The sequence below is a fragment of the Patella vulgata genome, chromosome 2 (genome assembly GCF_932274485.2).
Source record: "Patella vulgata chromosome 2, xgPatVulg1.2, whole genome shotgun sequence".
Lineage (NCBI taxonomy): Eukaryota > Metazoa > Mollusca > Gastropoda > Patellidae > Patella > Patella vulgata.
The window spans coordinates 88,443,627-88,466,888 of NC_065880.2; the positions used below are offsets into that span (position 1 = coordinate 88,443,627).

At 39.8% G+C, this 23,262-nt stretch overlaps 2 protein-coding genes across 3 annotated transcripts in view; one reads left to right on the top strand and one right to left on the bottom strand.

Moving 5' to 3' along the window:
• Positions 1–17,436, top strand: part of LOC126810058 (metabotropic glutamate receptor 3) — a 52,425-nt gene extending 34,989 nt beyond the window's left edge. For both annotated transcript variants that reach the window (XM_050535005.2, XM_050535004.2), the window contains exons 2-4: positions 8,115–8,151; positions 9,369–11,481; positions 14,041–17,436. In XM_050535005.2, the coding sequence (XP_050390962.1) occupies positions 9,409–11,481; positions 14,041–14,565 (2,598 nt within the window). In that variant the 5' untranslated portion in view covers positions 8,115–8,151; positions 9,369–9,408 and the 3' untranslated portion in view covers positions 14,566–17,436. The remainder of the gene's footprint in view (positions 1–8,114; positions 8,152–9,368; positions 11,482–14,040) is intronic.
• A 2,499-nt stretch (positions 17,437–19,935) lies between these two features.
• Positions 19,936–22,958, bottom strand: LOC126810096 (uncharacterized). Its single transcript, XM_050535062.1, has 2 exons — positions 22,821–22,958; positions 19,936–21,549 (listed from the first exon to the last, which is right to left on the bottom strand). Exon 2 carries the CDS (start codon positions 21,535–21,537, stop codon positions 20,233–20,235), a length of 1,305 nt encoding a protein of 434 aa, XP_050391019.1. The 5' UTR covers positions 21,538–21,549; positions 22,821–22,958; the 3' UTR covers positions 19,936–20,232.
• Positions 22,959–23,262: the final 304 nt, after the last annotated feature.

The following is a 23,262-nucleotide window of genomic DNA, read 5'->3' on the forward strand; positions in this document are numbered from 1 at the left end:
CAGTAATGGAATGAAACCGGAGAGAACCCACGAGGTCGGACTGGCGACCATATTCCTTTTCACGTACAAGCGAGGAATCGAAACTCAATGACAGACCTTATGATACAACGCGCACGTGCTAACCATTCGGCTATCTATCCCACCCAGCCGAGTAGGAAAATTATTCTCGACACAAGGCCCAAGGACCCAAAACAACTTGGAGGGGTTCCACAACGGGATTCGTTGAAGTCATCAAATGAATGGAACATTCAGACAGAGCCAAGTTAGCCCAACTTGATTTTGGAGCTCCTCCTCTAAGAGGAAAGAGAGTCTATAGAGAAATTGAAAAGAGAAATGAGCAACTGGAGGTCCAGCTAGCCCAGGGACACAAGACAGTATAAGCAACAATGTGTCCACCTCGACTGATGAGTAAAATGAGCAACTGGAGGTCCAGCTAGCCCAGGGACACACGACAGTATAAGCAACAATATGTGCACCTCGACTAATGAGTAAAATGAGCAACTGAAGGTCCAGCTAGCCCAGGGACACAAGACAGTATAAGCAACAATATGTGCACCTCGACTAATGAGTAAAATGAGCAACTGGAGGTCCAGCTAGCCCAGGGACACAAGACAGTATAAGCAACAGTGTGTCCACCTCGACTGATGAGTAAAATGAGCAACTGGAGGTCCACCTAGCCCAGGGACACAAGACAGTATAAGCAACAGTGTGTCCACCTCGACTAATGAGTAAAATGAACTATATATGTTGTTGTGTGTCATAATGTTGCATGTGATTGTGTCATGATAAGTTGAATAGTTAAAGCTACGTTCCCAGAAAAGTATTTCCAATAAAAGTATATGGCAATTTTGGTATATATGGATTCCCTGAAAAACACTCATGGAGCGCATACAGGACAAAAATGTACGGGTTTCCCTAATGTGTGGGAGTTAGTTGTATTTAACATCCGCTTCCACCGAGGTGATATCGCAGACAGTTTCCTTAATCGACAGCCCGACGATTAGGAGTGTCTGCACGTGTGGCGTCGAAGGTTTGCACCCGGATATTGAGCGCTTGATGTACATGTTAATAAACTTTATAATGAGTTAGACGTGCAACACTTTCTGAGATAAAAATCACGGAAAAAGACGCGGGCAGTGGATATTTGTAATAAATAGTCAGCGATAAAGGCAATATCGTCTTTTGTATGCAATGAATTCTCCTCCGACATCGCACCCGTTGTGTCACGTGACACAAACATGACCTCTTTTGATCGATTTTTTATAGCCGGGTATTCCCTGACAATTGCAGTGTTTTGAGAAGTATTTGAAGCAAAATTATGATAAATTAATTAGTTTGAATATGTTTTAGTCCAAATATATCATCAAATCACCCAGTTTGTACTTGGGAATGTATCTTTAATATCTCCAGGTATATGTGTAAAGTTGGGTTGGATGACCGAATGGTTAGCGTGTATCACTGAGTCAACTGGCGTGGTTTCAATTCCCCGGGTGTGCGTGACAAGGAGTAGGGTCGCCTGTCCATCCTCGTGGGTTTTCTCCGGGACCTCAGGGTTAGTCCCACTGCTAAAGACCCCTACGCGCAAGCGAATTATTGAAATAAAATTGAACCATATGTTAGTCCCACGCGCTAACAATTCGGCCCTCGAACCCCCTTTCAAATGAATAAATTGGGTCTAAAAGAATATAACTGTATATAAAGTGTTTCATATTCATTTTATTACAAAAAATGATTATACTTTCTAATCAATTATGTTCGGTAATATGGATGGATATAAAAATTATTTATATTCAATTGCTAAAAACAAATTTTTGTAATTTCTAATTAATTATGTTCGGTGGAAAACGTGAACAGACCAAATTGAACACAGTTATTTACGCCTTCTTAGTCCATTCTACAGGTATTTTTTTATTATTATTTTGTCGTTTGTGAATCAGCCATTATTAATTACTTCCGCTTTGTCTTGTAGGATATATTATGTTTTTCTCGTTTATTACAACATGGCACCGGAACCTATAGAATACATGACTCGTGTACTGATTATAAAATGTTCATTGCATCTTAAATACTGGATATTAGGATATTTTCACGGCAAGATAACATCATCAACATTGATTGAAATGAACCAATATTAAAGGAGCTAAATCGCTAATATTTTGGACCTAGAAATTGGCACAAATGGGTCGCAACATATATAATAATGTAATATGAATTTATATAAACTGTTTTACATTCAATCGTTTCCGTTTTACTGTGAATTGTCATCAGTTATGTTCGGCGAAATACGCCAGAAGTCTGAACAGCAAGTCAGTTTCTAGCGTCTGGTTATTCCAGTCAACACCGATATTATATATTGCGCATGCTCTCCAAATAAGAACATGATATCACCGTTTGACATGACTTGTGGAATATGTCTAGCCTCATTCTTTGAGCACCTTGTTACAAATGGCGCTGAAACGCATTATGGTACACGAATCGTGTACCAATGGTAAAATTGGTAAAATGTTTATTTTGTCTTAAATATTGGATATCAGAAGACCATCTTTTCCAGGTAAGATCACAACACCAATGCTGATTTAAATTGCAAAAAAAATCGTGTTTCCAATGTCGAAGATTTTGGATGATACTGAGTTACGGACTTAGCTACTTTAAATTCTAATTCATGATTTAGGTTAATTAAAGCTAACAGGCACGGATGTACTATTTTATTATATTAAGGAAATACAAAACATGTTTATAAGAGTAATTTTAAATTATATAAATTAATTACAATTTACGCCGCATTATGGAATGTAATTTTGTTCTGTTCGTGAATTATGTAAATTAATTACTGTTCACGCGGCATTATGGAATATATTTTTGTTGAGTTCGTGAATTATATAAATTAATTATTGTTTATGCCACATGGTTTACAAAACGTACATTTACCTCTGTTTTTAAACTATACGATTACAAGTAAAATGATGGGTCTACGTAATATACGACACAGCTCTCTGTAGGCGGGTATGATAATCCCAAGAATAGAAATACCTTATTAAAATGAAATGGGTTTAACGTTCTAATATTCTGCTCCGACTGGGATAATGTAGATGGGCATACGCCATACAGTGTGCTATTAAGGCAATTTTGCCCAGGAAGCGGTACTATGGCCTACTCATATAGAATTCAAACTGCCAAGGGATATTTTACATGCACGCCAATGTATATTCTAGTCCCGAAATGATCTAGTTTGTGGCGAGTGGACGTTAAACACCTCATTTCGTCTACTAAATGACGAAGCCCCCTGTTCTTCGGGTTTGTTTGTTTTGTAGGTTTTTTTAAAAGAAATTAATCGACATTTAAATTAATGGAACTGTTCTACGCTTCTATAATATTTAATGATTTGTTCCGAGTGGATGTTAAACCCCATGGCCTATGTAAGGGTGTCGCTACCAAGATTAAATGCTCTGCTAAAATATATTGTCCATTGAATATTATGTTGAAAGTACAATGCACAAAGTCCTAATACCGGTAATGATAAAGTCAAAATACCTCTAAGGCAAAAAATAACTGTAAAACGTCAAATGTATTGTGTCAAATGATAAATGTTTTATTGGAAAATGCTGTTTTTTTACGTGTCAACATTGTACCGTTCACCCAACTTTCAATCACTGTGTTTATGGGAAATATCTTTGATCCAGAAATACAAAACTATGCGCATAGTTTATTATTGGTGTAAATTTTAGTTAAAGTGACGGGGATAATTTTAATTAAATCCTTAACTTAAGTCTGAGAATGCTTTGTGAACTCGGAGCCTAATATGATATAATGGAGACTGGTTATTCCTACACGGGTGAACTTTAAATACACACACACACTCTCTCTCTCTCCCTCTCTCTCTCTCTCCCTCTCTCGCGGTGGTGTTACGCAGTTAAAAATGGGAGTAATTAAAAACTACACGCAGTGTTAATTAAGAGTAAATTTTAACCACAGCTAGCGTTTTTAAATTGTAACACTTTAACAGGGGTAGCCAACTAAGAGAGCCAAATATATGTCTTCCAGAATATTATCATGTATAGTAATTTTAATACATTATGTTAGCTTGTGTAAACTTAAAGACGTGTAAATGTTCCAAAATATTACCAAGTACTATATCTTAATTAATTATTCTTAATTCAGATTACGTGCATAAATGAATAAAACACATTATTCAACTAAATTGTAAGGATATATGTATTGATTTTTCCGCATGATTTATATTTATTGTAAATTCATACTGATTGTCTAATTGCCCATAGCAGCAGCTGAATTTGAATCCGTCTGATTGGAAATGAAGCGAAGTATATGCAATCTGAGTCAGGCTTTTAAACGCCCAATACATGTACTAATTATCACAGAGCCCTATTATCAATTTCAAGTTTTTTGAACTTAGGGTTGGATATTTATTTCAAGTTGACTTGAAATAAATATCCAACCCCATAATGTTCTACAACAGTGTTTTCAGCAAAACAAATTACACCCACTTTGCTGTAATAATTAAAATGGAGGTGTATTTTAAAATATATCCGTTATCTCCCCGTCAGACCGGGGTGGCGTCCTTACTTGACTTGAAATAAATATCCAACCCCATAATGTTCTACAACAGTGTTTTCAGCAAAACAAATTACACCCACTTTGCTGTAATAATTAAAATGGAGGTGTATTTTAAAATATATCCGTTATCTCCCCGTCAGACCGGGGTGGCGTCCTTACTGCACTACGCCGGCAAACGTGAACACAACGCGAGAAAATGTCCCCAAAAATTACAAACTTTTCATGTCAGATCGCAGAACCGTGGCGTTTGTTTTGAACATAGAGACCACAGCACGCTATCTGGCGTTTCCACCACGCCTTTAGCACGCTTATGGCGATCTTGAAACGATCTGAGACCATTCTGTGTCGCCGTAGCAAAATTTCCCTCATAGCACACTGTATGGCGTATGCCCGTCTTCATTAGCCCAGTCTGAGCAGAACAGTAGGACGTTAAACCCCATTTCATTTCATTTTCATTTTGTTTTCCTATTTGACACCATTACTAAGAGTCAACTTTCTTTACAGGTAGAACTAATTAGTTACAGTCGATCCATTATGTAAATCAATCTAATTAAAACACAGATCCTATTTCGTTTCGTCTTTTATAGTTCAAAATTTTGTTTGACTTGTCTTTACTACACTAGGATCTGGAAGAGTTGTTGTATGAGCCGCATTCTCGTTGATGTAAGGGATTAGCCAATGAAACGGTCTGTTACGGCGAGTTCTTGGCGTTCGGTGGAGGGAACTGTGAATATCCCAGTAGAAATACCAAGTTTGATTGGTTTATCAACCGTCTGACACCACTAGAAACGTTAACGCTGGTTGATTAATCAATGTTTGACGTCGTATGGTCAAAAGTCGCCGGTATGACACGACCTTCCACTACAACCGATCAGATCATCATGTGATGTAGGCCATCGAAAGTAAAAAAAAAACCAAACGAAATATAGATCTGTATTTTAATCCGATTGTGTGATTTCCTTGTACCAACCAAATGAAATGAAATGGGGGGGGGGGGGGTTAAGGCCCCCTCGGTTCTGCTCCTATACTGGGCTAATGAAGACGGGTACATGCCAGACAGTGTAATATGAAGGAAATTTTACGATGACAGGGGCGCTACGCCGTACTCTTATATCAAAGTCTGACAAGGGCTCGTTTACGTGCACACCCATCTGTACACGGCGGGATCACTGTTCTGTGAAATGAAATGGGGGTTTAACGCCCTTTCTGTTCTACACCGACTGGGCTATAGAAAGCGGGTATTCACCATACAGTGTACTATGAGGGAAATTTTATGCTGACAGGGGCGCTACGCCGTACTTTCTTATCAAAGCCTTCCATGGGCTCGTTTACATGCATGCCCATCTGTACACGGGGCCATCGTCCTAAGAATGATTCCTTGTGTGGGTGTATATATATATATCAACTTGTGTTGGCGTACCTGTTATCGTATATCTTTTACGGCTATATGGTAACATTAGATGTGTTATCACCTGGATGTTTAATTAGAGGCTGGATAACAATTAGTAGCATTAATCACCCCTTCTAAAACAGAATAGTTACATATCATATACTCAACATATGGTATATGAGACTCTCTATACATGATGATGATCATCATATCAGATTACTGTTTGAGAGACGAGCTTCTGGGCGTGTTCAGTCGCTGGATTCGAGAGAAGGGTTGGTCTGATGCTAGGTTGCAACTATCACGATTCGCGCTACGATTGAAATCGTGGTTTTAAACGTGGAGTAATTCGTGTTGATCCTATCAGGTCTTGTCATATATTGAGGTCAGCCGTAGCAATCGTGTTGATCGGATCGAAACGTATCCGAACGTATCTGTAAGTGCCAGGTTGTGGACTCAGTAAGGACAACCTTTTCGTAACGCATCGCACGACAGTGGGAACCAAGCATTAAGGAGTGGGCCTACGGTTGGTGTAGTCTTTAGTATGCACAGTGTACGCTCTTGTGTAGAACGTATCTGGACGCACCAAATCGTGGACTAGATAGAGACAATCCGATCGTAACGCATCGCACGACAGTGGAAACCTAGCATAAAGGAGTGGACATATGGCTGGTGTAGCCTTTAATATGCACTGTGTACGCACCAGATCGTGGACTCAATCCGATCGTAACGCATCGCACGAGTGGCTCTAAGGAGTGGCTTTATGGTTTGTTTAGCCTTTAATATGCACTGTGTATGCACCAGGGGCCTGTTTCACGAAATTTTAACTAAGATAAAATCCAAATTTTAGTAATTTGATTGGATAATATTAAATTGATTTTAGTGCTTAGCCAATCAAAATTGAAGTATCTACTCAAATTTGGATTTTATCTTTAGTTAAGATTTCGAGAAACAGGGCCCAGATCGTGGACTCAATAGGAATAATCCGATCATAACCTAGCCTAAAGCAGTGGACCTATGTCTGGTGTAGCCTCCAGTATGCACTGTTTACGCACCAGTGTAGTTATGTGTTTATGTCATCTATGGCAAGATTTGGGGGCATTTGTGTGGAACTTTTCACCACAAGAGTTCCACAAGATACTGGGTTTCTGAAAATAAATACAAATTGATTTTTTTTCTAAGTCCAATATCTTGTGGAACTCTTGTGGTGAAAAACACCACAGACCCAAAACACTCTATCAAAATTATTCTAAGTCGAAAATCTTGTGGAATGTGGTACCACACAGGCACATAGGGAGGTATGAGAAGAAATTTTGAAAAAATTGACATTTTTTCTAAGTCCAATATCTTATGGAACTCTTGTGGTGAAAAACACCACAGACCCAAAACACTATCAAAATTATTCCAAGTCGAAAATCTTGTGGAATGTGGTACCACACAGTCATATAGGGAGGTCTGAGAAGAAATTTTTGGAAAAAAAAATGATTTTTTTTTCTAAGTTCAATATCTTGTGGAACTCTTGTGGTGAAAAACACCACAGATTAATATATTTTGTAGAATATATTTTCCCCACATCTTACAAGATGATAGGATAAACTATTATTGTTCCAGCGAAATAAAAAGAAAATGTTTCATAAATATTTCATTGTCCACTTTTCCAAACGCCCCCAAACCTTGCCATGTCTAGTTTATGTCCCTGTTTTATATTTTTGTTCCTGGTTGACATAAACTTTATATTTATAATACTGATATTTAATTACACCTGTAACGGCGAGACAACATGGCGTCTGTTGAACGTCTTGCTTTGTTTGAGATTTAATCGTTTTCCTTATCCAGGTATTAAATTTCCAACTGAATAAATGTATTCATTTTCTTCCTTCATGTCGACTTACCTCTTTAATAAGTTCATTGCGTAAGGCGTTTCTTGCTAATCTGGAGGTTTCGTGTTCGATCCCGGTGTTGGCCAAGACAGTTCATCAGGATTTTCCGGGGGGTTCCCACTTGACAGTTGGAATTCGATATAAGATTAGACCGTAGCGCCGATGTCCGGGTAAAATTTCTTCATAGCACATTGAACTGGTATGCCCGTCTTCAATAGCGCAGTATATGAGCTGAACAATAGAACATTAAACCCTATTTAATTTTTGTTCTTCAGGTTAAACAGATTTATAGATGAACCTAAACAATAAAAGGTAAGTAATTATATTTATATTAAAGGCTCAATACCACTCTTGTTGTAACTGAATAATATGTCCCAATCTTTATTCTGGTCAACAAATTGTACTATTTTACAATATTCCAATTAATTGATGATACAAATTTCATCTTAACACACCTAATTCAAAACATTGGAAAAATTCAACTAAATGATTTGAAAAGCCTGACGTAAAGCTTTTCAAATGTGACTTGGATTTAAAAATATTTTTGAACCCTCTGGACAAGTAAAATAGGATTTAATGGATAATTTACACAACAGGTAGGACACTAACACATCTAGTACTTAGAATAAGGCTATTTTCTATTTTCTGGAGCTGTCAAGTCAGCAAGAGTGTTATTGTCCCTTTAAATATATACCTGTAATATAGTCAATTACACGTAGAAAACCCACGAGGTTAGGCAGGTGTCCTTACATATTGTATCGTGCACGTGTATGGTCGAAACTACACCACCTCATATGCGGCGTTTGGATGATATTACAAACTTAAGAGAGAGAGAGAGAGAGGGAGAGAGAGCAAGTCAAAGGCACTTGCCAGTGGGTTTGAATCTGTCCGAGGAAGTACACACCGGGTTAGGGTCGGGGTTTTAGTTTACGGTAATTTCATAATGGTGCATTGTTAGTGGCGTAACAAAGAGAGAGGGAAATGGGGTTTAACGTCCACACGACATATACTGGGTCATTTCGGGATATTAACATAGGGTTAAATTCTATTTCAATAATTCGCATGCGCGTAGGGGTATTTAGCAGTGGGAGGAAACCGGGGGATACGGAGAAAACCCACAAGGTTGGAGATTAGCTACAGAGCATTCTAAATTAAGGGGTGGGGTGCGAATGGTTTAACACATGTTTACACCCCCTCCCCCACCATCTGTGAAGCTAAAATCTTCAAACTGTGGGGGCATGATTGGTAGGTTCTCTCGCGAGATCTTCTCTCTCAAAATAGCTCAGAATGGTCATTTAGAGGGTCAAAATTTCAAAGATGCAAAACCTTAAAAATGGACCTGCCCCCTGCCCCAGCTAAAGACCCCTAAAATTGTGTCACAATTATGTTAGTCCAAAATTGGACGTAACCCCCACCCCCACAACACAACTCCGCCACCTTTTTGAATAAATAAACGGTACTTGTTACTTTTATTCCAAACTTTATCAAACAAATGTAGGATATTATTCATTTTCATTTTTCATTTTCAGCTGGAGACAATGATAAACCCAAAGAAGTAGTGTCACCAATATGGCTAACTGTCTCCACTTCTTGTATTTGATGATCCTGGTGGTGGAGGTGGTGAAGGTGGTGAAGGCCCACATCCGGTATCTACCTGGTCTACCGCCTGTTTATGAACGACACGGTAATCTGACCCTTGGTATAGTTGTTCCGGTTCACAAATACGACGCGGATTTGATCTGCAGTTCCCGTATTAGAGAATTGGGAACTCTTCAGAGAGTGGAAGCAATGGTGTTCGCTATCGATGAAATCAACTCGAATTCGTCCATCCTTCCAAATCACACGCTTGGTTTTAAGCTACTGGACGATTGTTCTAAAGACACGACTGCTCTAGTTAGAAGCTTGCATTTTATACAGACAATAGACAACGAAACGTACAGCACAGAAGATCTAGCGGCTTATCGTGTCGCCGGGGTTATTGGATCGGAGAGCAGTAGAAATTCGGTCCAAATGGCCGACATGCTGTCCATTTTTAAGGTGCCCATGTTAAGTTATATTTCCACGAGTCCTGTCCTAAGTGACAAAAATGTATACCCGTATTTTTCGCGTATCGTCCCCTCGGATGTTCTACAGGCTAAAGCTATTGTGGATATACTCAATCGTTTTCAATGGACTTATATTTCTGTGGTCTATGCCGAAGGGAGTTATGGGACAATGGGGTTCCAAGCTGTAAAGACAAGGGTTGAGGAGAGTGGCTCATGCTTAGCTGTCACCAGGGAGATGCGACAATCATTTACGGACGAGGACTACGATCATATCATTAAAGAACTTTTAGACACCAGACGAGCCAAGGTCGTGGTCGTGTTCTCGCCGTTGTCACAAGCTAGAGAACTCCTGAAATCGGCGGAACGGAATCACGCTACGGGAAACTTCACGTGGATCGGAAGTGACGCTTGGGGTCGAAATATACAGGATTATAATGGCGTAGAAAATGCCGCACTCGGTGCGCTGACGATTAAATTCTATTCCCCGGTTATTGAAAGATTTGACAACCATTTTAAGTATTTGACGGCCGCCAACGCCTCTCAAAACCCTTGGATAAAAGACTATATATCCGCTCATTTCAAGTGTAGTTTCAATGATTCAGCTGCAGACTCGAAATGTAACAATTCCATGAATTTTGTTCCTGGATATAAACCGGAAATAACAGTATCCTTGGTGATGGACGCCGTGTACGCATACGCACGTGCCTTACACAACATACTCTCTACCTGTAAAGAAGCTATGACGTCACCACAGAATTGCATTGACGGTGACACCATGGTGAAGACCTTACGTAACATCACGTTCCAAGGTGCACACGGAGAGGTTGGTTTCGATGAATTTGGAGACGGTGTAGCGACTTACGAACTACAAAATGTCCAGTTTGTAAACAACACGTATTCGTTACAATCCGTTGGACATTGGGATAGCCGCAAGAAAATTTTTACCGAGTTCCGTCCGACCGACATCAGATGGAACACCGCAGATTTTAAAAGCCCAGTATCAACTTGTAGCGACCCATGTGATATGGGCTACCAAGCTGTAGTTACCCAGCCCCATTGTTGCTGGTACTGCCAAAAATGCCGAGACAACGAAAGAACTGTGATGAGAGAGGGGCTGGCAAAATGCGAAATCTGCCCAAAAGCGGGTAACTTCACGTGGCCGAACGCCGAAGACAAAACTCGATGTGAACTAATTCCCCCGACTATTGTGTCTGTAAATGATTTTACTGGGGTTCTAATTGTTGCCTTTGATATATTCACCATTCTAATGACCATAGTAACCACTGTGCTCTACGTCCTTAACAATAAAGAGAAACTTATTAAAGCGAGTAGTCGTGAGTTATCGTACCTGATCCTAGGTGGCGTTTTCATCTCTAGTATCATTGTGACGTTTTTTCTCGTGAGCCCGACTGACGTCATTTGTACTATAACGGATTTTGGATTTCACATGAGTTTTACCTTCTCTTATGGTCCGCTGTTGGTCAAGACGAACAGAATTTACAGAATTTTTACGTCAGGCAAGAAGTCCAAAAAACGACCACCATTCATCGATTCGAAATATCAAATTATTTTTGCAGTTGTAACCATCTTAATACAGGTGAGTTGTTTAACAACCTAAATTATTAATCCCAATATCAGCTATATGGCAATCTAGCTTAAAACACAGATCCTATTTCGTTTGTTTGTTTTTTTATAGTTCAAAATTTCGTTTTACTTGTCTTTGCTACACAGGGATTAGCCAATGAAACAGTCTGTTGCGGGGAGTTCTTGGCGTGTTGTTCACGGAACTGTGGGTATCTCAGTAGAAACATCAACGCTGATTGGTTAATCAAAAATCGGACGTCATACTGATCTTGCGCTACAACTTACTGGTCAGATCTACATGTAGTAGAGGCCATCGAAAGTATAAAAAAACGAAACGAAATATAGATCTGTATTTTAAACAGATTTAGCCATTTTGCCTATATGGTTTATGTTAATTTGCGTTCATTTGAACCAGGAAATACATGGAAGGACAGTTTCAGAGAGGTAATGCGAAAGCCTTATTTTAACTCTGTACACACTGACTGACCTTTAGGTTCACGTGCAGTATAGTTCTAGGTGTGACGCCACATTAGCTGGCAATAACTGGTCGGACATGGACAAAGTCTTATCGAATTTCGCAAATTTTCAGGTGGAACTTGCTAACGGCAGATTTTCGCCATTTTCGGAAAATGAATGTATGGTAGACTACTTTTCGTCAATTTCTAGTTTTATTTGCTATCGATGCTCTATATTCTATAACCTGTATGTCACAACCTACAATCAGAAAATGCCCATCAACGTCTATTTATTAATTCATAGTATTACTTTTAATCAGAAAAAATATCACAGTCTAGTCCAGTGGTTCTCAGCCTTTTTTTTTTGCCAACGGCACACCTTGGAACACATGAAAATATAGCGGCAACACCTGGCTAAATATATATGAAAAATATTTGAATTTTGCAAAATAAAAACATGTCAAGTCATAGACGGCATACAACTGTAGGCACAGACTAGTCATAGACACATAGAATGACTCGAACTAAATAAAGAAAAACATGGCTATGAGCTTACTTTATTGCAGTGTTTCGAATTTCATCAGTCAAATAGCTAGGTTCCTTAGTGAGAAATTTTCTTTGTGTGACGTTCCGAATTTCGCGGCACACTTAGGAAGATTTAGCGGCACACCTGTGTGCCGCGGCACACTGGTTGAGAATCTCTGGTCTAGTCAGTCAACCACGTGGGCTTGCTTCTATTGCCGTAGTCTCGAAAATCCATTCCCAGACATAATGTTGGCGAGTGAGAACAGCTCTATAATTTGAAATCTAGCAAACAACGGATACAGGGTCTCAACCGGAAACATCCCACGCACAACAGCGCATGGCCAGTCGGGCAATCGGAAATTTTTTGAAGTCATAGGCGTAGGAGCCGTCCATTGTTTTGGCCAATGCATTTCCGTTTTTCTGCCACAAACAGAGAATGGGGAACAATAGGTTGTTTTTTTGCTTATTATAAATCTATATAGCTGTGTAATTGTGTAATTAATTTAAAAGCTTTGTTGAAAATTCGTTTTTGTTAAACCTTAACGATGAAACGGTCTGTTACGGCTAGTTCTTGGCGTGTTGTGCACGGAACTGTAGATAAACCACTAGAAACGTCAACGCTGATTGATTAATCAATGTCTGACGTCAAAATTTGCTCGTACGACCCCTGACGCCACCTTCCAGTACAACCGGTCAGATGTTCATTTAGTGTAGGTCATCAAAAGTACCCCCCCTCCCCAAAAAAAAACAAACGAAACGATATATAGATCTGTATTTTAATCAGATTTCTTTAAGCCCCATTTCGGGGATCACGTGGCTAAGTGGGTAAGGCGCTGGCTCGCTAGCCTGGAGGTCGGGTGTTCGATCCCTGTATCGGGAATACATGTATATACAAATCAATGTACAAACGATAAACGGGACCCTGATCACGAACTGTCTGGTATAACGAGTCAACAATAGGTCGTGTCAGTTTATTTCTATTGTGACAAGTACTTGAATTATATATATATATATCCGGGGAGGTTGGATGGCTGAATGGTCATAAGACCTGTCATTAAGTCAACTGGCGTGGTTTCGAATCCCCGGTTGTACGTGACATGGGGTAGGGTAGCCTGTCCAACCCCACGGGTTTTCTCCGGGTCCTCCGGTTTCCTCCCACTGCTAAAGACCCTACGCGCAAGCGAATTATTGAAATAAATTTAAACCATATGTTAGTCCCGAAATGACCTAGTTTGTGTCGAGAGGACGTTAAACTCTTTCTCTCTTGATGTCATGTTTATTTGGTATTGATACGGAAGATAAAAAAATTCCCAATTTAGTATTTACAGTTCTGCTAAGTTACACATATTATATAAACAAAGGTTTAGACAGACCTTATGATCCAACGTGCAAGCGCTAACCATTCGCCCCCCCACCCCAATCCTATTGTAACGCATCTCAATATAGTTGGAATCTAGGATTATATGGCTTGTTTTTAAAAAAAATACCGTCTTCATTAGCCTAGTATAGGAGCAGAACAATAGGACGTTAAACCCCATTTCATTTCATTTCATTTTTAAAAAAGATAATATTTGTATGTTTTATTATTTCAGATTGTCATACTAACAGTATCCACCATCATACATTCACCTATAGCCGTCACACAGATGCCTAGTCTCGCGGAGCCTTACGTCGAGATCACGTGCAAGATACCGGAAGTTGGCTTCTTGTGTTCTTTAGTGTACAACCTGATGCTGGTGTTGATGTGTACATTCCACGCCGTCAAGACGAGAAAACTACCCGATAATTTTAATGAATCCAAATTCATTAGTTTCTGTGTTTATACGACCATTGTTCTGTGGATAGCCTTCATACCGACTTACTTCACCACGACTAAAACAACGTATCGGGCTATGTTTCTCTCGCTCGCCATGCTAGCCAATTCTATTGTCACCATTTTCTTTTTGTTTGTACCGAAATTATACGCCTTATATCTGGTGTCTGTTGAGAAACAGCACGTGGCGGCAGCGACCTCGACGCTTCGTACCGTTACCAATGACAACCGTGGTCTAAGTAATTTACCCAAGCCTAACGGTATGCAAGTTGTCGGCAATGCAAAGGTTTCTCCCATAGTTTGATATTAGAATCGGACACTCGAGTATCATTTGTTGTGGAGAAGGGAAAGAGAGAGAGAAATGGGGTTTATCGTCCACTCGACACAAACTAGGTCATTTCGGGACTAACACATAGTTGAATTTTATTTCAATAATTCACTTGCGCATAGGGGTCTTTAGCAGTGGAAAGAAACTGGAAGACCCGGAGAAAACCCACGAGGTAGGGCAGGCGACACTGCTCCTTGTCACGTAAATCCGGGGAATCGAAACCACGCCGGTTGACTCAATGACATACCCTATGATATAGCGCACACGTGCTAACCATTCCGCCATCCAACCCCCCAAAGTACAACATACCTTGATAGAATTAACAGGATTTTAATTCTTGATAAAAGATCGTAACATTGAAACGTTCCGTATTAAACCTCGGCTTTATTTTACCACAGTTTTTACCCGCGCATTTTGGGTATCATCAGCTGTATCGTTCGGTTGACTTTTTCAGTAGGATGTTAAACCCCATTTCATTTCATTTCATTTTCCCTTTTACTCCACTAAACCATGAGTCCATTCACGGGGGAGACACCCAGTCACATTATCCGCTAATTGTGCTACATGTATTTTTATCGACCAATCAAAAGTTCCATAAATATAAAGCGAGTGGACGAAGGGAAGTAACTCGCATTTTATTGAAACAAAGGTGGCCGAATCCTTGTAGTATACTTTGTCAAAATATATCTTTTTGTCTGCTTGTCACGTCTTTGATTTTCAATGCCTTGCAAAGTTTCTCACAATCGAACGTACAAGCTGCTGTATTGTGGTTAACATATACAATGATGCTAAGACTGGTGCGATATGGCCAATTAAATCATCAAGGGCAGGTAATTTAAATTCGAGAATACCCCGTGAATGCACCCAGGGGTTAGTGGAGTAGAGCGGAACGAAACCACTGGGGATATCGAGGATGTTACCCGTGGTGCTTGAACCATGCGGGTTCAAGGTCGTCTCTTCTGTTCTGGTGGACAGTTGGTTTGTAGACCTCCTTGCAACAGGCGATGTTGTTGGTTTTTTTTCTCAATTTACGTCCGATCAGGGAATGTATTTCCTGTAGTGCCTTTGTCTTTAAATTATGTAAAAAAAATACATTTCATTCATCGTGCGATTGCTAGTACTGCTAAGCTGATACCGTTGACTAATGAAGCTAGGCCTTTTAGTAATGACAAGTTTTGTGATCATTAAATAATATAAGTTGTCAGTATTCTAAACTAATGTTTAGTATGTATAGAAAGTAGTAAGAAATAATACAGTTGTCATTAATTAGCAGGTGTGTAACTAGCTGTAAAAGATGTCACTACTGGTGTAAAAGTGTGACTATTTCTAATACCCATCATTATTGAATACACAATAGTGGTGTATATCATTCAATAGTCACATCTGTAACACCTTAGTGACAAAACACCTACCTAATGATTACTGCCTGATTACTAACAATTTTAACTAATACACGTCATGTATATAAACTGACGATATGATCTATTAGTGTCGTATATTTTCATTTATAACTGTTATTTGTTGCTTAATCAACGATGTCAGCGTTAGAGTGGAGGTTATTTTTTTTTAAATCTTAAAACATTCCAGGTAACATATACCCTTGTTAAAACTTGCTTCATTAGTACCCGGTCAGGAAGCCGAAGCACACGGATGGCTGTTGTACCAACTAAGTTTATTTTTCTATGAAAAAACGTATGAATGACGGTAACACTTTCGTTTTATTTAATAAAATAGTTAGGAAAACAGCCTATCCAGTTAGCACCTATTAAATCTGTATGACTAGGACGACCATCTTCCCATTGTGTCACCAAGTTAAACATACATTATGCAAGAGCTCAATCTGCTTATTCCAGGTCTTTCTTTAGTCCTGAAATGTTATATAAATTATTAATTAGACATTAATTAACTTATCCAGACCATAATCAACTCTCGATGTCATCGTTAGCCTGCGATATTTACTGGATTAGGAACCGATTTGCTGCTCCACTTTCATTCATGATTTAATCATGAAATGGATAATCGAGACTGTGTTTTTATCGTACCAACTTTAGTAATGATGATCGAGGCTAGGCCGAAAATCTCGGTTCACAGTGGATCAATTTGACCGAAATTTTCAGCAAATTCCCTTTACACTATCTAGTTTTTAACTATTATAGTGAGAACTGCCAGCTCTTTATCTAATCTCCCATAATGTATCTTTAACAAGTGAAGCAGGGTTATTGAGATGAACCGGTAATTTTATATTGTATAGAATCAAGATATTTATGTCGGTAATTGTATATTTTATAGAATCAAGATATTTATGTCGGTAATTGTATATTTTATAGAATCGAGATATTTATGTCGGTAATTGTATATTTCATAGAATCGCGATATTTATGTCAGTAATTGCATATTTTATCGAATTGAGATATTTATGTCGGTAATTGTATATTTTAATAGAAACGAGATATTTATGTCGGTAATTGTATATTTTATCGAATTGAGATATTTATGTCGGTAATTGTACATTTTATAGAATCGAGATATTTATGTCGGTAATTGTATATTTTAAAGAATCGAGATATTTATGTCGGTAATTGTATATTTTATCGAATTGAGATATTTATGTCGGTAATTGTATATTTTATCGAATTGAGATATTTATGTCGGTAATTGTATATTTTATAGAATCGAGATATTTATGTCGGTAATTGTATATTTTAAAGAATCGAGATATTTATGTCGGTAATTGTTTATTTTAACGATTTATGTAATTTTGTACACAGAATCGAATTGTTAAGTTTGTATTGTTTTAAAATTGTTAATAAACGCTTCAGAGTTATTTAATAAATTATATGTATAATGCGTTTGGTAATTATTCTATCGTCGTCTAGTCGTCGTCGTCATCTTCATCGTCACCTCTGGTATCAAGAGCATTGGCCGAGAAAGTTCATCCAGATTTCCCGGCGTAGTTCCCCCTTGTCAGTGATGCAAGACGGAGGGCCTGACAAGGGCAGCTGTCTAGTCCTTCGAATGAGACGAAAAACCGAGGTCCTATGTATACATTGGAATGCACGAAAAGATCCCTTGGCAGTTGGAATTCGATATAAGAGTAGGCGATAGTGCTGCTGCCCGGGCAAAATTTCCTTCATAGCACACTGTATGGCGTATGCCCGTCTTCATTAGCCCAGCATAGGAGCAGAACCGTAGGAAGTTAAACCCCATTTCATTTCATTTCATTTCTGGTATCAAGATTTAAGTTAACGTGGTAATTAATAGTGGTCTGCTTCCACCGGATGGGTGGAGTGGTCTCCCCTGATTCACAGATCACAGTGTATATTTCCACCCGAAATTGTTTCTACATTTTACCCGAATTGATTAACGAACTAACCTTCGAAATTGTTTTAGATTTTATCTGAGTTGATTAAGGAGCTAACTTTAAAAATTGAAAACACAAATCTGAATTCAATATTGGTTCATTTTAGTTCTATTGATGTTGTTATCGGGATCTTAAAGGGACAATAACACTCTTGCTCGCTTGACAGCTCCAGAAAATAAAAAAATAGCCTTATTCTAAGTACTAGATGTGTTAGTGTCCTACCTGTTGTGTGAATTGTCCATTAAATCCTATTTTACTTGTCCAGAGGGTTCAAAAATATTTTTAAAATCCAAGTCACATTTGGAAAGCTTTACGTCAGGCTTTTCAAATCATTTAGTTGAATTTTTCCAATTTTTTAAATTAGGTGTGTTAAGATGAAATTTGTATCATCAATTAATTGGAATATTGTAAAATAGTACAATTTGTTGACCAGAATAAAGATTGGGACATATTATTCAGTTACAACAAGAGTGGTATTGCGCCTTTAATATCCAGTGTTTAAGACACGATGAACATTTTATAATCAGTACAGAATGTCTTGCAGATAACAATGAGCTTTACTTGTCGCTTAATAGAGAGCGAGAGAGAGAGAGAGAGTAATGTCAACTTGACACACACACACTAGTATGACACACTGGACACACATGCTAGTATGGTTCAGTTTTATTCCAATAATTAGCTGTGCGAGGAAACCGAAGGAACCGGAGAAGCCCACGAGGTTGGACAGGTGATCCTACTCCTAAAATAAAAAGCCAAATTAAATAGCAGGGTCCGTACTCACAAGGACATAAACTTAACTACTTTAAGAAGGCACTCCATTCATTGACCGAGAGATTCGATTTGTGCTACGAGTTTTACTCTCGACCAAAGAGAGTGAGTTTAACATCCACTCGACACAAACTAGGTCATTTCGGGACTAACAAATGGTTCAATTTTATTTCAATAATTCACTTGCGCATAGGGGTCTTTAACAGTGGGAGGAAACCGGAGGACCTGGAAAAAACCCATGAGGTTGGACAGACGACCCTACTCATTGCCACGTACAACCGGAGAATCGAAACCACGCCCGAGGTTGTGATACAACGCGCACGCGCTAACCATTCGCCACCCCCCCCCCCCCCCGCCCCGTCGCTTAATAGACAGCAGTAATGCCCACCACAAAAGTATAATATGGCTATCGGATGTTCAAAAAATAGTAAGCACTCTCTGCCGCATGCACAACACACATCACTGTCATCAATATATATTATGTATGTTTGGAGTGTAGCCACCAACCCTGTTAAAGTCTCTATCCGTGCCATGTCCGGTCAACCACTAATATGGTATTATTTGTGCGTTGATAACCTTACGACTTGCCGCTCATGCACGTGGGATTGCACCCATGACAGCTAACATACCTTGAATAATCTACAAAGCATCCCACTACAATAGTTAATATGTGACCAATCACATCAAAATGAGTAGAAATGAAATGAAATGAAATGGGGTTTAACGTGTTTAACGTCCTACTGTTCTGCTCCTATGCTGGGCTAATGAAGACGGGCATACGCCATACAGTGTGCTATGAGGGGAATTTTGCCCGGGCAGCGGCACTATCGCCTACTCTTATATCGAATTCCAACTGCCAATGGATCTTTTACGTGCATTCCAATATATACACGGGACCTCGGTTTTTCGTCTCATCCGAAGGACTAGACAGCTGTCCTTGTCAGGCCCTCTGTCCTGCATCACTGACAAGGGGGAACCACGCAGGAAAATCTGGATGAACTTTCTCGGCCAATGCAGGGATCGAACACCCGACCTCCAGGCTAGCGAGCCAGCGTCTTACCCACTTAGCCACGTGATCCCCCAAAATGAGTAGTGCGTAGCAATTTGACCATATTGATTTATGCGCGTTATCACATTCCTTGGGTTCTCGGCTCCATTTCAGGCCAATTGGAGATAAATTCAAAACCAGTAGGTATGGTTCACAAATCGTGCTTACAAACATCTTCAGGATTATATTTACATCAAATCCATTCTTGGAATATAGAAATAAGACATTTATGAGGCATTACTTGTGAAAATCCGAATGTCGACCACAATTTACATATCCAGACATCTGAAAGTCACGTTTGAAGACACATCTATTTGACGAAAATAAACCAAAAAACAATCCACATTTAAACTTTAAAGCGCATTTAGATCTACTACCCATTTCGATGTGATGGGTCACATATTGATTGACTGAAGACAACATATTTGTAAGGAAAAACAATAACACATTTATTTCCACGGGTATGTCATTCGCTTGATTTAACTGTAGTTGTGTCCGCTATGGTGGTCGCCTCCTTCTCCACCTTGGTAGCCACCCCTTCCCCTCCTCCTGTTTCATAATAGCTACCAACCACTCCTCCATAATATCCAACACCTCCTCCTCCAAAATATTCAGGCCCTCCAACTCCGACAAAATATCCAGGTTCTCCCCCTCCCTCAAAATATCCAGGTGGTGGGGGCATCATCATAGGGGGTGGCATCATTGGAGGCTGCATCCTCATCTTGTCTTGCATCATTTGTGGTTTCATAGCGAGCGATGCTATAGCGAGAGCTACTGTACATATCGCTTCTGTACATATTCCGCCAAAATATCCAGATTCTCCGCTTGCTCCAAAATATCCAGGTGGTGGGGGCATCATCAAAGGGGGTGGCATAATTGGAGGGTGCATCCTCATCTTGTCTTGCGTCGTTTGTTGTTCCTTAGCGGGAGCTGCTATATTGGGAGCGGCAGCAGCATACGACACTGCTGATGCCGTGGCGGAATAGGACACTGCTGGTGCTGCTGGATATGAAATACCCTGCGCCGAATAAGACGCCCCTGCACTATAGCTCGGATAGCTGACAGTTGGTGCTGAATACGAAACCCTGGGTGATGGGTTGGAAATAGTTCGTGTTGTGTAGGATACGGTTTGTACTCGTGCCGGATAGGAATGGGGTATTAGGAAGGAATCATAAGACTTTTCAGGTGCTAAATAGGATGTTGCTTGTGAAGCATAAGAGTGGGCTGTTGTTGAGTAGGATACAGTTTGTGCTGGAGTAGGATAAGAATGAGATGGTCGGGATGAAGCATAAGGTGTTGAGTAGGATAAGGTTTGTGATGGCGTCGGATAGGAATAAGATGATACGAATGAATCATAAGATTGGACAGGTACTGAATAGGATGGTGCGGATGAAGCATATGACTGGGTAGGAGTTGAGTAGGATACGGTTTGTGCTGGAGTAGGATAAGAATGAGATGGTCCGGATGAAGCATAAGATGTTGAGTAGGATAAGGTTTGTGATGGCGCCGGATAGGAATAAGATGATACGGATGAATCATAAGAGGGGGCAGGTGCTGAATAGGAAACAGTTTGTGCTGGTGCTGAATATGAGGGTCCGAGGGATGCATAAGTCTGGACAGAAGCTGAGTAGGATACAGACTGTGCTGGTGCGGAATAGGAATAGGATGGTGTATACGATGTTGGGGCTGTGTATCCACCAATGGTTCCCCCTCTGGCTGGAATCTGTGCCGATTTTACAACCGCACATGCAGCTATCACCAGAATAAGCATTTCCGTTGTCAGCTGAAATAAAGATAAATATGCAATATGTAAGATTATGTAGACATTGAATATATTGAATATTTCGGTCAAATTGCTTTATTCTGAACGAAATGAAACGAAATGAAATAGGGTTTAACGTCCTACTGTTGCTGCTCCGACTGGGCTAAAGAAGACGGGCATGCGCCATACAGTCTGTTATGGGGGACATTTTGCCCGGGCAGCGGCACTATGGCCTACTCTTATATCGAATTTTATGTGCACACCAATGTATACACGGGACCTCGGTTTTTCCGTACAATCCGAGCGACTGGTCAGCTGTTCTTGTCAGGCCCTCCGTCCTGCACCACTGACAAGGGGAAACCACGTCGGAAAATTCCGATGAACTTTCTCGGCCAATGCAGGTATCGAACACACGACCTCTAGGCTGCGTCATATCGACTTTTTTTGAACGAAGCACCATTGCTACGGTACTAAAAAATGCAGATATAAGAGTAGACCATAGTGCTGCTTTCCGGGCACAATTTCCCACATAGCACACTGTGTGGTGTATACCCATGTTCATTAGCCCGGTAGGAGCAGAACAGTAGGGCGTTAAACCCATTTCATTGCAGTTTCGATTTTCCATTTTAACGTTTATCAAAGATATGCAAGACACAAACTAAATCATCCATCCGATGAGAGAGAGAGAGAGAGAGAGAGAGAGATGGGTTTTAACGTCCACTCGAAACAAACTAGGTCACTTCGGGACTAACATATGGTTTAATTTTATTTAATTAATTCGCTTGCGCGTAGGAGTCTAGCAGTGGGAGGAAACCGGGGGACATGGAGAAAACCCGCAAAGTTGGACAGGCGACCCTACTCCTTGTCACGTACAACCGGAAAATTAAAACCACGCCAGTTGACTCAATGACAGACCTTATGATACAACGCACACGTGCTAACCATTCGGACTCCCACCCCCACCCCCAAATGTATTATTGTTGCTACTAATTACACCCATTTTGATAGAGGAAACCAGAGAAGGAAACCAGAGGACTCGGAGAAACCCACGAATTTGCACCGGCGATCCTGTTCCTTAAAAAAAGAGACAAATTAAATACCAGGGTGCGTATTCACAAAAACATAAACTAAACCACTTTAAGAAGGCAACTCATTGATTGATCGAGAGATTCAATTTGTTCTAGGAGTTTTATTCTCAACCGATGAAATTTCTGCCTCCTTAAAATTAATTAATTAAAGTTTTCGTAATTATTGCCCAAGAAGTAATTATTAGGAATTTAAAATCCCCTTACCTTTTTGACGACTAGTGGTAATTATCAAAAATTTAAAAAACTTAAAAGTCTGTTTGGTGGAGACTACACTATCTTCTGTCCGCCTCCATCAATTTGTTACTCGGGTCAAGTTTTGTTTTTACTCTGTTTAGGCTACAGTAATTTGATTTTCTGCTCTGCGCGGTCTGTTTAAATACGTGAAATGAAATGAAATGGGGTTTAACGTCCTACTGTTCTGCTCCTATACTGGGCTAATGAAGACGGGTTTAAATACATAACTACCTGAATCACGTCAAGACTTCAAATTGCAGGACACCCTTGCAAGATTCTACAACTTTCTTACAAATGAAATGAAATGGAGTTTAATGTCCTGCTGTTCTGCTCCTACTGGGTTAATGAAGATGGACAAACGCCATGCAGTGTGCTATGAGGGGAAATTAACCCAAGAAAGTAACCCGAGATT

Excerpts from the sequence above, each read along its gene's own strand:
- LOC126810096 (XM_050535062.1), bottom strand. The coding sequence starts at position 21,537 with ATGCTTATTCTGGTGATAGCTGCATGTGCGGTTGTAAAATCGGCACAG.